The following is a 13067-nucleotide window of genomic DNA, read 5'->3' as shown; positions in this document are numbered from 1 at the left end:
CATTAGCATCGTAAAATCACCAAATACCTGTTCAGAAAACCTTATTTGTATCCAACAGCTGTGATAGCTAGTGGTTTTGTACAGCCTGCTATGTATTCTTCAACTGGACAGCAAGTTTACATCTCAACACTGTCTTTAGTTTATGTTCACATGACAGAATTTCAACAAATTTGAAAATAGGAAATGAACAAAACCAAGTTGACTGCTATATTGCAGGAGTATTCCTTTATTAAAAAAAGATCTAGCTGAATTAATTGGTGTTTAGATAAGACATACTAATTAAATACAGTGTGAAGTCATCCACATATGTTAGTCTGTGTACATTAAAAATGTAGGAGGGAGCAAGGGCAGAATAAAAGTCAGTGTTCATGCAACTGTGTTCAGTGACATAAATTCATTTCAGTATGACATCAGTTCTTTACAATTAGTGAGTGAATTTTAGTTTCATCTTAGTGGCAATTTTTGGAGGTGGAAAGAAAAGTTTGTTTGTTTTCCATGGTTTTCTCTTCAGTTTTCTTTCTGTTAAAGTTTTTAGCTCTTGTTAGCTTCTACACATGGAACAATGATTTCAGGGCCTTCACAGAAAGGAAGTGGTCATGCCAGAAAGCTGTTTTCTCTAAGACTTGAAGTTTCTAAACCATTAATTGATATTAACGGTTAAAAAATCTCGAAGAAAAAGTTAGCTATATGTTTTGTATTCCCCAACATCTTTCTAATGGGAGATTAGTTCACTAAGTTTATCATATTATTTTATTTTCCTTACGTTAACAATCTTACGTTGATTATAAATATTTCTTCTAAATTAATTAAAATGAATCAAGTAATTATGCATACAAAGTAAAAAAGACATACACAAGTCTTGTCATTGTCTGGATACTGACAAATGAAAATACTGACTGATGAAAAGTCATTTTTATCAAATCTGTAAAAATTTAGAAATTTTAAATTCAGCATAAGCTTATGGAAAAGTTTTATATGTGTGTTTCTACATGACCTTCTTTACCTTATCCCTAAATTGCAAATCTTAAAAGATGCTATGTTTAAACACCCTCTGTCTTATTCAGAACAGTATTTTTCAAACTACTGTAAATGCTTGTTTTATCTAAGGCTTGTGCATAAGAATAGGAGTTCCCTTCTCTTCTCTCTACAGATTAAAATAAAAACATTTTTAATTGAAATTCTGCAATAAAAAAATAAATCACAAAGTAATGTATCTTTCTGAAATTAAATGTTATTGGAAATACTACTTGTTCTTCCTGTTTTCCATATTTAAGGCAAAAGATCAAATGCTTATTCTTAACAATGATTTCTCCACTCAATGCAAATACAAATTTTAAAAACTCTATTCTGCAGGAGTATATAAAAGCCAGGAAGCTCGACTCATGCTCCACATATATCTTATTAAAGCACCATCTCATACATCTGTGAGCCAGCTGAAAGAAGAAAAATGGGCTATGGATGGTTTTGTGAGTATATTTCTGCTGCAAAAGATAGAAAGCAAGTTTTTTATTTTAAATCACACTGGTACCAAAAATACTGAAATATGTTAGATACAATCTTATTAGTGATACTGGTTCATTAAATGAAATGAAAAATTCATTGTAAGTTCTAGGAGATTGGTTTGAGGAAAAGTACAGAAATAGTCATCTATTATTAATATACTGGTAAAAGGGCTAAATTCCTTTGGTATGTATAGGCATGTACAAACTATAGGCTTCATGAAGTTGATTGCGAGGTGTAGCTGCAATAAATTTGGTGTAAACTAAACATACGTAAGTACACAGTAAAGTTGTGTGTGTTATCTACATACCATATAATGTTCATCTGTTGCTCTTATTTAAATTATTGTATTGTATTTTTTTTTCTTTTTTTTTTTTCTGTTTGCTTTGTTTTGCTTTAATCTTGAATAGCTCAAACAGATTACTATATCCCTCAGAAATTCACTTGAGAAATGCACCCTTACTTCAGTGACAACACAGCTTCAGGTCATTGTTGAAGACACACTGTTGTCTTCAGAAAGGGAAGCTTAAGTGGCAGTCTTGAAGAAAATTGCCTTGGTACTACTGAATTCATACCAATTAACTATCCAGAAAGGGAATTACCTGTAAATTGAAATAAATACTCCCTGTAAGGGAGTTATTCATAGGATCATAACTCTTTCCTCCCTTTCCCAAGTCAATATATCAATTCAATATTAGGAATATCATTCAGTATTCTAAGTATTCAATATTTTGGACTAAAACTGTGTAACTAAGTAGTTATTGGGATGAGTAACAAAGAAACTATCTTCCAATAGAAGATAAAATCTTTTTTGTTAACTTTTAAAGTGATTGTTAAAACCTCAATACTTGCTTCCTTAGGATTATATATGATATAAATTTTGCCATGTACTTCCTAAGAAATCAGGTAGTTATTAAGTATATACAATATATAAAACTACTAACATCCCGAATTGCCAAAAACTTTCTTTTCGTTGGTTTTACAGAGTAAAATTTTGAGGTAATAAAAAACAGTAGAGATCATCATAAGCCAGTATGACCTAAGTTGTGCCCTTAACAGCTATGTTCCCTTTTGAACTTCATTCAGGGGAACAACAGGTAACAAAGAGACATACTAGTATATCTCTTTTTCAAGTGCACACTTACAACTTGAAACAAGCTTTTCTACATCTAATTCACTGTGGGTTTTTTGTTGTTGTTGTTGTTGTTTGTTTGTTTTTTCAGGTTTCTGCTGAACCTGATGGAGCGACGTATGTTTTTCAAGGATTCATTCAGGGTAAAGATTATGGGCAATTTGGACTTCAAAGATTAGGTATTAAATTCTAAGTTTATGCCAGTCCATATTTCAATATCCTATCTTAATTCTTGAACATGCTGGAAGGTATTAATGAATGTCTAACATAAAAACAAACTATACTTTTTCATAATGGTAATTCACAGTAAAATGCACTGGGATATTTATTTTCATTACATCTTCATAAGAAGACATTGGGAAAAAATTCATTTAAATTAATATAAAAAGAGGGTTTTCTCTTATCAACTGCTTCAAAATATTTTAAAGCTAACAAAAACTACTATACAGTAGTGCATTGGTGAAGAAGTATTGGTAAATTGTTAGGAAAATTTTACTCCTTCATCTGATTTTCTGGAGGTTGTTTTTTTTATGGATTGGGGATTGTTTAACATATTGAAGACTATTTATTGGTTTATATCTTGTAGAAACAGAAGAATTTGATCACTTTTAAATTCTATAGAAGTACAACTTGTGGTTAATGAAGTTGGCAATCAACTCAATGTAGCAGACAGCAAACATATTCAAATTATGGATAGATTTGCATCCATAGAACAGATTTTGTTAAATATGTTTGCCACTTCATCATTTCAAACAAAAGAACATGCAAAAAATGTTTTCTCCTTAACAAAATACTTCTACTGTTCCCAATTTTCCTCACAACATGGAATTTTCCTGTATTTTAGTGTATTGTTAAAGTGTTGAATTCCTGTTTGTTTGCTTTGCTTTGTTAATTTCTAGATATTGCCTTGCAAGACCTAGGAAGTCAGAAAATATTAATGTATGCAATTCTTACAAGATCTAGTTCAAAGCTTAGAAACTAACTTTGAAGCTGCATTGGTATTCCCTTCTTTACATTAAAAAGTGTATATTTTGACTTTGTAGATGATCTAGTAATTTATGAGTTCCTGAACTATGCAGCAGATCTTGTTATTTTTTCATCTATATATGGCTTTAGCTCTCCTTGGTTTTTCCTGTCTTTTTTACTTCATGTATCAATAGCAACAGCTAATGAAATCAACATTCTGAATTTTCCTTTTTCCTCTTTGGGTGATTTAGACTTTCCTGCAAATCATTTTTGCTTTGATACATGCAGTATTTATTCTTTCAGATATATGCAGATATAATCAGTTATATAATCAATCTAACACATGGATTATTCTATATTTAACTTCTTGTAATACAGTACCTTAATGTGTAGTAATAACATCAAAATCTTGACTGCCATACATAATTAAATAGTAAAATAATTAATATCTTATAGTACATGTACTGCTCTCCAAACATTTTCTATGTGTTTATTACTTAGTATATATTTTGCCACCATACATTTACTTTCTAGGTGGTCTCACACTACAGCTGTATGTATGCAGGTGAACACACTATGATGATCCAATCACAAGATGTTACTAGAATTCTTAAGATTATGGAGTAATAGGTGTCAGGACTAACAGCCATATTTTACATCACCTGTTTTCTTATTCCTGTCAGGTCTTAACATGTCTGAAGGTTCAAATTCTTCTAATCAACCCCATGGTACAAATAGTAGTTCAGTGGCGATTGCTATCCTTGTGCCTTTCTTTGCCCTCATATTTGCTGGTTTTGGCTTCTATCTTTATAAACAAAGGTAAATTACGTATATAGAATTTCTTTATTAATTTACTTTTTAGTTTCTATTGCTCTCAGTGTTTTTAATGTAAATGAAATTTGAGCAAAACGACCTAATGTTTGCAAAATATGCATGTGTACATTTCTTCCTACTTCCATTTAGGTCTGGCATGACTGAGGGACCTGGTTACTGTATCATGCAGTGATTTCATTCACGCTTCTTAAATAACATGGATGCTATTAATTATTGACTTATGGGAAATAATATTAGGAATATACTTTGTATGCACTTCCAGCTGGCTTCCTGCCTTTTGCTTTTACGTGACCGAATTGTGAATAATATTTGAGTAATTTATTTTAATGCCTGTTCTGTTTATTGGTCTGTGGGTATATGCAAGTATTATGGCATTGAAAGATTTTACTATGAAACTATTTCTGCATCTAAAATTATTCGTTCATATGTAGTTATACAACCACCACAGCCTTCTTAGTTTCACTAGTCCAAGCGTAAGTTTTGTTTATGCTATTGAGACCAGTTCCAATCCAATCCTTTGGATTTAGTTTTATGTAGACTTTTCCTATAGGTATAAAACATCTGATGACTAAGGAAAATATCATCACTTTAATAACAAGACATTTTGTTGCCTATTAATTGTGAAAATGGTCACAATGAAAATTGTGAAATTTACTGTTAGCCTGGCAATTATAATTGTAATGTACACTAAAGGGTGAGATTAGTTTAAAACACGTACCGTAACTGTACCATGTAAATTGGTACAATTTTCACATGGTACAATTTGCTTCTGAACACCTTAAGAATGTGAAAAAATGCAGATGCTCAAGTAAATTTTATATATTTGATATTAAACGTATGCTATAATTACTTATCTTTAATACAATATACATTTTGTTTAAAAATACATGTGAAATATTTTCAAGGGATTAAACTTTGATCATTAGATTTTTTAGTAAGAAAGTACTTCAGATATAAATTGATTCTTAATAAATATCTTGAGTATACAGAAGGAAAATAGAAAATCTCAGTAATCTTTCTCTTGATTATTCCATGTTTACAAGATTGTACTGTACTCTTAACTACATATTATATGATTATCCAAGTATACATGTCTCCTTGGGTTGTTAGCTTACTTTTCAAAACAACACATTTTTAAATGAATCATAAATGTCTTACAGTTTCATTACTTGTACATTACAAGTTCTTAGGACAGATGTTGTATTAAAAAAAAAAAAACCTTAATTGAAACTGGGGGCTAAGTTCTGTTCAGATTTTTAAACCAGGCCATGTCAGCATGGAAGACTGAAGTTATGAGTATTCTGTCTTTCTTTAACAGGACTGCACCTAAAACACAATATACAGGATGCTCTGTACATGAAAATAATAATGGACAAGCTGCTTTTGAAAACCCCATGTATGACACAAATGCAAAGTCTGTGGAAGGGAAAGCGGTACGATTTGACCCCAACTTGAACACTGTTTGCACAATGGTATAATGTGGTAATAATATGTCTTCAAAGTTTGAAAATCAAAACACAACACAGTGCACACATAGTTCACTGATTTAGAAAAAAAAAAAAAATAAAGCACACTTTTCAGGATATAGTTGGTCACCTTTTCCTGAGGATGATAGACAATAATAGGTTATGGGTATTTTGTTTTGATTTTGTTTTTCATAACCTGGATCAAAAGTTTTCTTCGTGTTCACCACGGAGAGTTTTACAAAAAAATCTGCTGCACTCCATGAGTGCTAACTCACAGTTTATTTGCTTTTTTAAAAAAGGAGGTTATTCTAAAACATAAAATGTATTTGCATATATTGGAGGAGCATCCATTATCAGTACTTCTGTGCTTTATAAAAATTATAATAAAGGGAATGGGTTAAAAAAAAAAAAAGATATAGATAGAAAATAAGAGCTATACTTACAGGAGACAATAGGTCACTGACGTCTTTCTAACAGTGATATGCTACATCTTTTTAATGAGTTTGTAACTTTTTTTTTCATTTATTCATTCCACTTAGTATTTTCTTTCTTTCAGAACAGTTTTTTAACTCCAGAAGGTACTATTTTGAAATGAGCAAGTACAACTTACACTTTTCACATCACAGAAGCAAAACAAAAATGTCAGCTTTTTAATTAATATTTTTTTTTGTGCTTCACATCTTCATTTTCATATTTCAAGTCAAGCTCCTTTTTTTTCTTGTTTCCACAAAAAGTGGAAGTTACAAATGGTAAGTGGAAAACTGTTTCTATATTACTTTTGTCAGTCATACAATTAGACACAATTTTCAATCAAGAAGCTAGGATGAATTGAGCACTGTCATGTGGCTATGTTCCTTGCTGTTGAACATTCAAAAATCAGTGACCATTTTATTATAGTTTTCATGTCAAAACATAATTTAATGATGTTTCCAGTTAAAAAATGTAGTTAACAGTAACATTAGGAATCAAATTCATATGTCAAAATTGTAAGAGTCCATTTTTAATCCATACTAGTTAAATTACACTGTATCACATCAATTTACTCCTTCAGCATTTTGTCAAAATGCATGCATAGAGCATGGTAAAAACTGAACATTCCCACTGAAGTTGATGGGAAGATCCTAACAGACTTCTGCAAACTTTGACTCAAACCTACAAGGCAAGAGGCAATTATAATTTGGAAATACTGTGTTTTCATATCTATTTTATCTCCATGTTTTATGAAAACAAATCCTTATAGTTAATGATTTAAAATTGAATATGTTACCATAGTGCAATGAAAATAAAATTATTTTATATATATATACACATATATATAAAGCCATGATTTTATTAGGAACAATCCATTCATTTTAGGGACAATTCAGACTCTACAGCTCTCAAATACAAGTTTTAGACATTCCAGAACCATTTCAAGGAAATGTGGTTTTTAATTTTACAGTTATTTCATTAAAGAATTATTCAGTGGCAACTCAATAATTTATTTGATGTAAGTCATTGTCTTCCCTTTATAGCATGACTCACAAATGCTATGTTAGCCAGTGTGAATTATCTGTTATTGTTCCTTTCATACATTAATAATTCTGTGAAAATCTAAACTTTTTATTACCGTAATAGAGAGTGCCTACCAAAAATCATTGTACCCAGGATTGCTGCTTGGATTTCTATAATGTTTGATGAATTTCTTATAAACCATTTTACAACTTTTTGTTTTGAATATTCATACAACTCTGTCAAACTGTATTCTACTAAAAGGATGCTGTTTTATATTTTATACCATTGGTTGTTATTTATTCTTGTTTATTCAAATGACTGCAATAACTATGATTCATTCATTAACGTTAAGGTTAATACATTTGAGATCGTTTAAAATGTTTCTTCTGCAACTGGCTACTCCTCTTATATTAATGCATACACTTTTGTAAAGAAGTATATTTTTATGAAAAAAAAAAAGGATTTGTAAAAGTATGATGTAAATTTTCAGTGCAATGTAAACAAAATAAAAATGGACAATTGCTTTTTTTAACCATGTTTCTTCTTTGGAAGATGAACTTCAAACTTATTTCAGATGTGAAGACCAATAATTTGTTGGGTTTTCTTGTGAGTCTTAAAAGCTTTTAAATTCATCTTCTCTTAGTCGTCGTGTAAATTTTAGGTGAAGTGGCAAGACATAGATTACTTATATTACATAATACTTAAGTATTTACTATAAAGGAATTTCCTGTTTCACTTGAATTTACAACAATTAAAACTTCACCTGTCAAAAAGGACAGAACAAAATTCACTTCAAGAGAAAAAAAGATAAAGAAAAAGAAAAATTTAATGTTTCTGAAAGTTTTAGATAGACTTTGCATGTTGTTTGCTACCTTTCTCAGAAATGTTGATCAAGAGATAAACAGTAACATGTACCTATATGCATTGTATACAATCTCTTCTGGCATCAAAGTGTAGTGATACATCTTACTGAACTTGAGGGAAAGGATCTTAATTATTTTACTATAAATTGAATAGCTTTATATAGAGTCAATGGGAAGTAAAGTGACCTGACAGCCAAGTCATTCAACTTGCTGAATTTAGTTAAAAGACGGCCTTTATTTTCCAGGCATTAGAAGTATGTGCTATATCTCAATGCACTAGAATGAAAAATTATAAAATAATAACCATATTTTTCCAGTGTTTGTGAAATACGGGGAGTTTAAAATCTTGGATATCCCAGTAAAAATAGAGTAGCAGATCTGTATTCCTGTATATAGATTCAGCTGTAAGTTCCAGGTCTTACCTAGCTATTATAGTATTTAAGTAAGATACATCCCTTGTGCAGAGGATTCATAGTTCAGTTACTTTGTGTAGTAAAACAAGTAGAAATAACTCAAGAAAATAATGTTAATTATGATTTTATAGCATCAAAGGTCACAGAATCACAGAATTGCAGGGGAATTAGGGTGTTCATATTTTTTTTTTTTTATCTTCTCTGAGTGATGAAACTATGGCAGCATAATATTCTGATTTGCACTGTCAGGAATAAGTGTATTAGCAGTTCTGAAAATTAGCTTTTGGAGCGTTAATATGCTCATCATTTTGTGAAAAAATGAATGTTGATGTTGACATATTGCCTAGATATTATTCAAGTACCAATTGAATATCTGTCAGTGCTCCGTAATTTGAAGCATGAGAAATCAGTAGGATTAGGCTGATTACATCAAAATACTTGTTGGCCTGAAGTATATATGGAAAACAATGATAGAAAGTGCAGTAGCTATAAAAACAGACATTAACCAAAAACTTCTACCAGAGAAGGTGCACATTTATTTTAGGAACTTAAACCAAAGTAACAAGTGTCTAGAATATTATGCTCTAACTGCATGGCCACTTATCTCAGAATATACATAATGTTTACGGAACTGATCTTTGATCCTAATTGCATAGTACTGAGAGTATAATAATAATTTTATAGGCCTAAGATAAAAGATGCTGTGTAAAACCAGATTAATTATATAGACATCTTTTCTTCCAGTACTTAAAAGACAGGAGATCTATCAATATCTAAGCAATAAAACTCCAGTGGTGATCTTTATGAACCATTTTGCTTTTATTTTATCATATTCAGCAGAGATAGCTGTTTATTCAATGAAGTGCTTTAATTCAGAAGAAACTTGGAAATAAAAAATAAAGACAAACTGCTCAAACTGTGGAGAGTAGATTCTGCTCTGAGAGGGACATAACTCAGAAGGTGTAATTGACTTATTTCTTTCCTGGTTTGCAACGTTTCTTTATCCATAAAGAAGTTTGAGGATAGATTACTAGTGAAAGGAAATCAATGTGAACAGCTTCTCTTTTTTTTTTATGGCATACTAAAAACTATAATTTACATGCTTTTTGATAGCATTTCTGGAATTTTTTAAAATTAAATTAGAATGAATGCATTTTAGGCCATAAATCAACATTGAAGCATAGAAGTATTTTCAGCCATATTCAATTGATATTTCTCATATATTTGTAAATTATATTTTTAAATGACAAATCATCCTAGTGACATGTGAAGTGACCTAGTGAAGTGATAATTCTTTAATTATCTTCCATGTTGAATTAAGGAATTATGTACAGCATAACAGATATTCTAAAGAAGGTCATGAAAATTGCACAGTATTTATATAGAATGAAAATAATTAATATTAGAGTGACTAGCAAAAAAGAAAATTTTAAGTTCTCACTGCACTTACTGTTGCTATTTTTTCATTGCCTATAGGTTGCATAAATATATATATACTTATATATATATTTATATATATAAATTTTATATTTGCCTATCTGTTTCAAGAAGAGCAAAGGAAAAATTCAGATAACACAACTTTCCTCATGACAGCTATGGGCTCTGGGCTCCATTCAAAGCACACTGACAGAAGCAATTAAGAAGGCTAATATTTGATAGCTGTAGAACCAGTTAAGACAGACACCTCAGCACTCTAAAGCATGTGATCTGTGCTTATGGTCTCAGCTAAATATTTGCAGCCTTTGGGAGTCTGAAGTAATAGTCTGCACTAGTTTCAGCTGAAATAATTTTCTTTGTGTCTTACTGACTAGCAGAGCAGTAGAAACCAGGGCAGAGTGCATTCAGAAGATAGTGTGGTCTATAAAAATACTATATAGTATATATTCTATATGAAGTATAATAAATATTAAACTATATAAACATTTGTATCCATGCAAAAATCAAACATACATAAAATTAATCACAGAATCACAGAATGGCCAGGGTTGGAAGGGACCTCAACGATCATGAATCTCCAACCTCCCTGCCACATGCAGGGCCACCAACCTCCCCATTTAATGCTAGACCAGGCTGCCCAGAATCCCAGTCTGGCCTTGAACACCTCCAGGGGTGGGGCATTCACAACCTCTCTGGGCAGCCTGTTTCAGTACCTCACCACTCTCTCTGTAAAGAATTTCCCCCTGACAACCAAGCTAATGATTGTAAAGTTTCCCCTAGTTCTTAATGGAATAGGCATGTTTGGCTTTCTGGATTACAAGCACACGTATTGCCAGCTTATGTTGAAACTTTCATCAATCAACACTCTCAAATCCTTCTCCTCAGGTTTGCTCTTAAGCAATTCTGTATATAAGATAGCATAGATAATAGCTAGTAACAGTACTGTATGCAATATGATGAGTATAGTACATTGAAATATTTACAAAGACTGCTCTGGAAATAATGCCTCCTCTTTTATTATGCTGGCCTGCAATATCAGATGTAGATGTTGGTTGTATGACAGTAGACGTTAAGTCTTCCCACCAATACAATATTCCTTTACATTTTGTTGCCATGTGACCAACGACAGACTCTGACAGAACAGTCTGACATGAAAGCATGGATGAAGCAAAAGTGTAGAATTACCCCATGTAAAAAAGAAAAAAAAAAAAAAAAAAAAAAGCAGCCATTCCCATTCATTATTGTTTGCTGAATGTGTGCCAAAAGGTGGATGTGAGCACAGTGAGGTGGTGGGTGCAACATGCAGGCTCTTACTGATTGCTGATGAAAATGCATAGCTAATGGTGATGACTAATTTGAAAAAATAGTGTTCAACATAGGAGAATTTTCTTTATCTAATAGAATTATTGTACTCCTTGTAGTTTCTAAGGAAGTAAATAGGAGGCATTACTTTTGGAGTGACTTACGTATATATTAATTTATCTATACAGTAAACTCAATTTTACAAAAAGAATGGATTATGACAAAACATTTATTGCTTAAAATTGCAATGTATTTACCACACACTGACTCGTAATTGCAGAAAGAGCCTTTCTGCAGATAACTGCTAAGTGAAAATGTTTTCTGTAATAAGGGTATTAAATATCTGTAGTAATTCTATTCTTAGTGTTACTGTAGTACTATTCTTGGTGTTAAAAGATTCAAAATATGAAGTATGACTTCTAAGTATGTTCAAAGAATAAGCTGTAGTTGTCTATAAAAGAATGTTTTTACTACACTGAGAAGACTGAATCAGTTTTAAGGATAAAGAGATTATAAAGATCAGTATAAAATTATGGCACCTTTTTTTCTTTTTTTTCTTTCTTTTTTTTTTTTTTTTTAAAAGCAGCATAAGAAAATATAATACTAATTTTCCTCCATTATGTAATAACTAGTCTGAGCAGGAATTCGTCAGTATTAAAGACTGCAAACTAAATCTGTGATCTCAAACAACGTTCAAAGAAATTTTACAGATACACCATAAACTACAGAGAAAGGTAATGCATCAAATGTCAAAGCATTAATAGATTCCTGTAGTGAATTTAGTCATTAGTACCTTCATATCTTAAAAGACCTTTTTAACCCATTTCAGTCCAGTTCCACAGTTCTGTGCTTCATGTCCTTATTCTATTCCTTCATTCTCAATAAATAAAATTATTTCAGTAAAAATAAATTTAAAAAATAACTGGCTAGATATAACAGTATTATTTATTTATTTATTTTTATCATGGTTGTGGTACTTCTGTTGTTAAGATTTGGAGACCTGTCCAGGTGGGATGTCATGACCCTCTCATAGCTAGCTTGATTTTGTAAGGTCACCTATTAATGTCTTACGTGCCTTCTTTTACCTTTTCTAGGCCCTCTAGGGACGGGGCAAATTTAATTATCTTAAATCTTAATTAAAAATCTTAATCATATGATCACAGGATTATATGATATAGAGTAGTTCAGGTTGGAAGATACCTCAGTAGGTTTCTATTCTAGCCTCCTGCACTAAGCCCAGATTGCCTAGGGCTTTATCGAACTGAGCCTTTAAAATCATAGGAGTGGAAACTACATAACTTTCCTGGACAACCTCTTCCGCTGTCTGGCTCTCCTTATCATGAACACGTTTCTCAAGCGTATTGCTGGAATATCTCCATTATCAATTTTTGTTGGTTCCATCTGCGTGTCCTTTACTGCTGCAAAGATTTTTTTCTTTCTGAGACCTCTGTTTGCAGTTTTGAGCATCACGGTATATATATGACTGTCAGAAGGAGTCCAAAGGAGGGCTAAAAAAGCAGAGTCTATGTGGGAAGACACATGAGGAATGCTGAGGTCCCTGGCTTTGTTCTCCTCCCCTTCCTCCCCCAGCCCATTTTTAAAGTACCAAAAGAAAAGGGAAAAGAATCGTTCCCCCTCCTCTACTAGTTGAAACACCACA

General features: G+C 31.6%; 1 protein-coding gene across 3 annotated transcripts in view; it reads left to right on the top strand.

Annotated features, from left to right (window-relative positions):
- Window positions 1–5910, top strand: part of CSMD3 (CUB and Sushi multiple domains 3) — a 539260-nt gene extending 533350 nt beyond the window's left edge. For all 3 annotated transcript variants that reach the window (XM_042869066.1, XM_042869064.1, XM_042869063.1), the window contains 4 exons: window positions 1354–1466; window positions 2724–2811; window positions 4282–4417; window positions 5751–5910. In XM_042869066.1, coding sequence (XP_042725000.1) covers window positions 1354–1466; window positions 2724–2811; window positions 4282–4417; window positions 5751–5910 — 497 coding nt within the window. The remainder of the gene's footprint in view (window positions 1–1353; window positions 1467–2723; window positions 2812–4281; window positions 4418–5750) is intronic.
- The last annotated feature ends 7157 nt before the right edge of the window (window positions 5911–13067 follow it).

This window comes from Lagopus leucura, unplaced genomic scaffold (genome assembly GCF_019238085.1).
Source record: "Lagopus leucura isolate 7727_CA_CO unplaced genomic scaffold, USGS_WTPT01 Super-Scaffold_100002, whole genome shotgun sequence".
NCBI lineage: Eukaryota > Metazoa > Chordata > Aves > Galliformes > Phasianidae > Lagopus > Lagopus leucura.
This window is presented reverse-complemented; position numbering and strand designations above follow the sequence as displayed.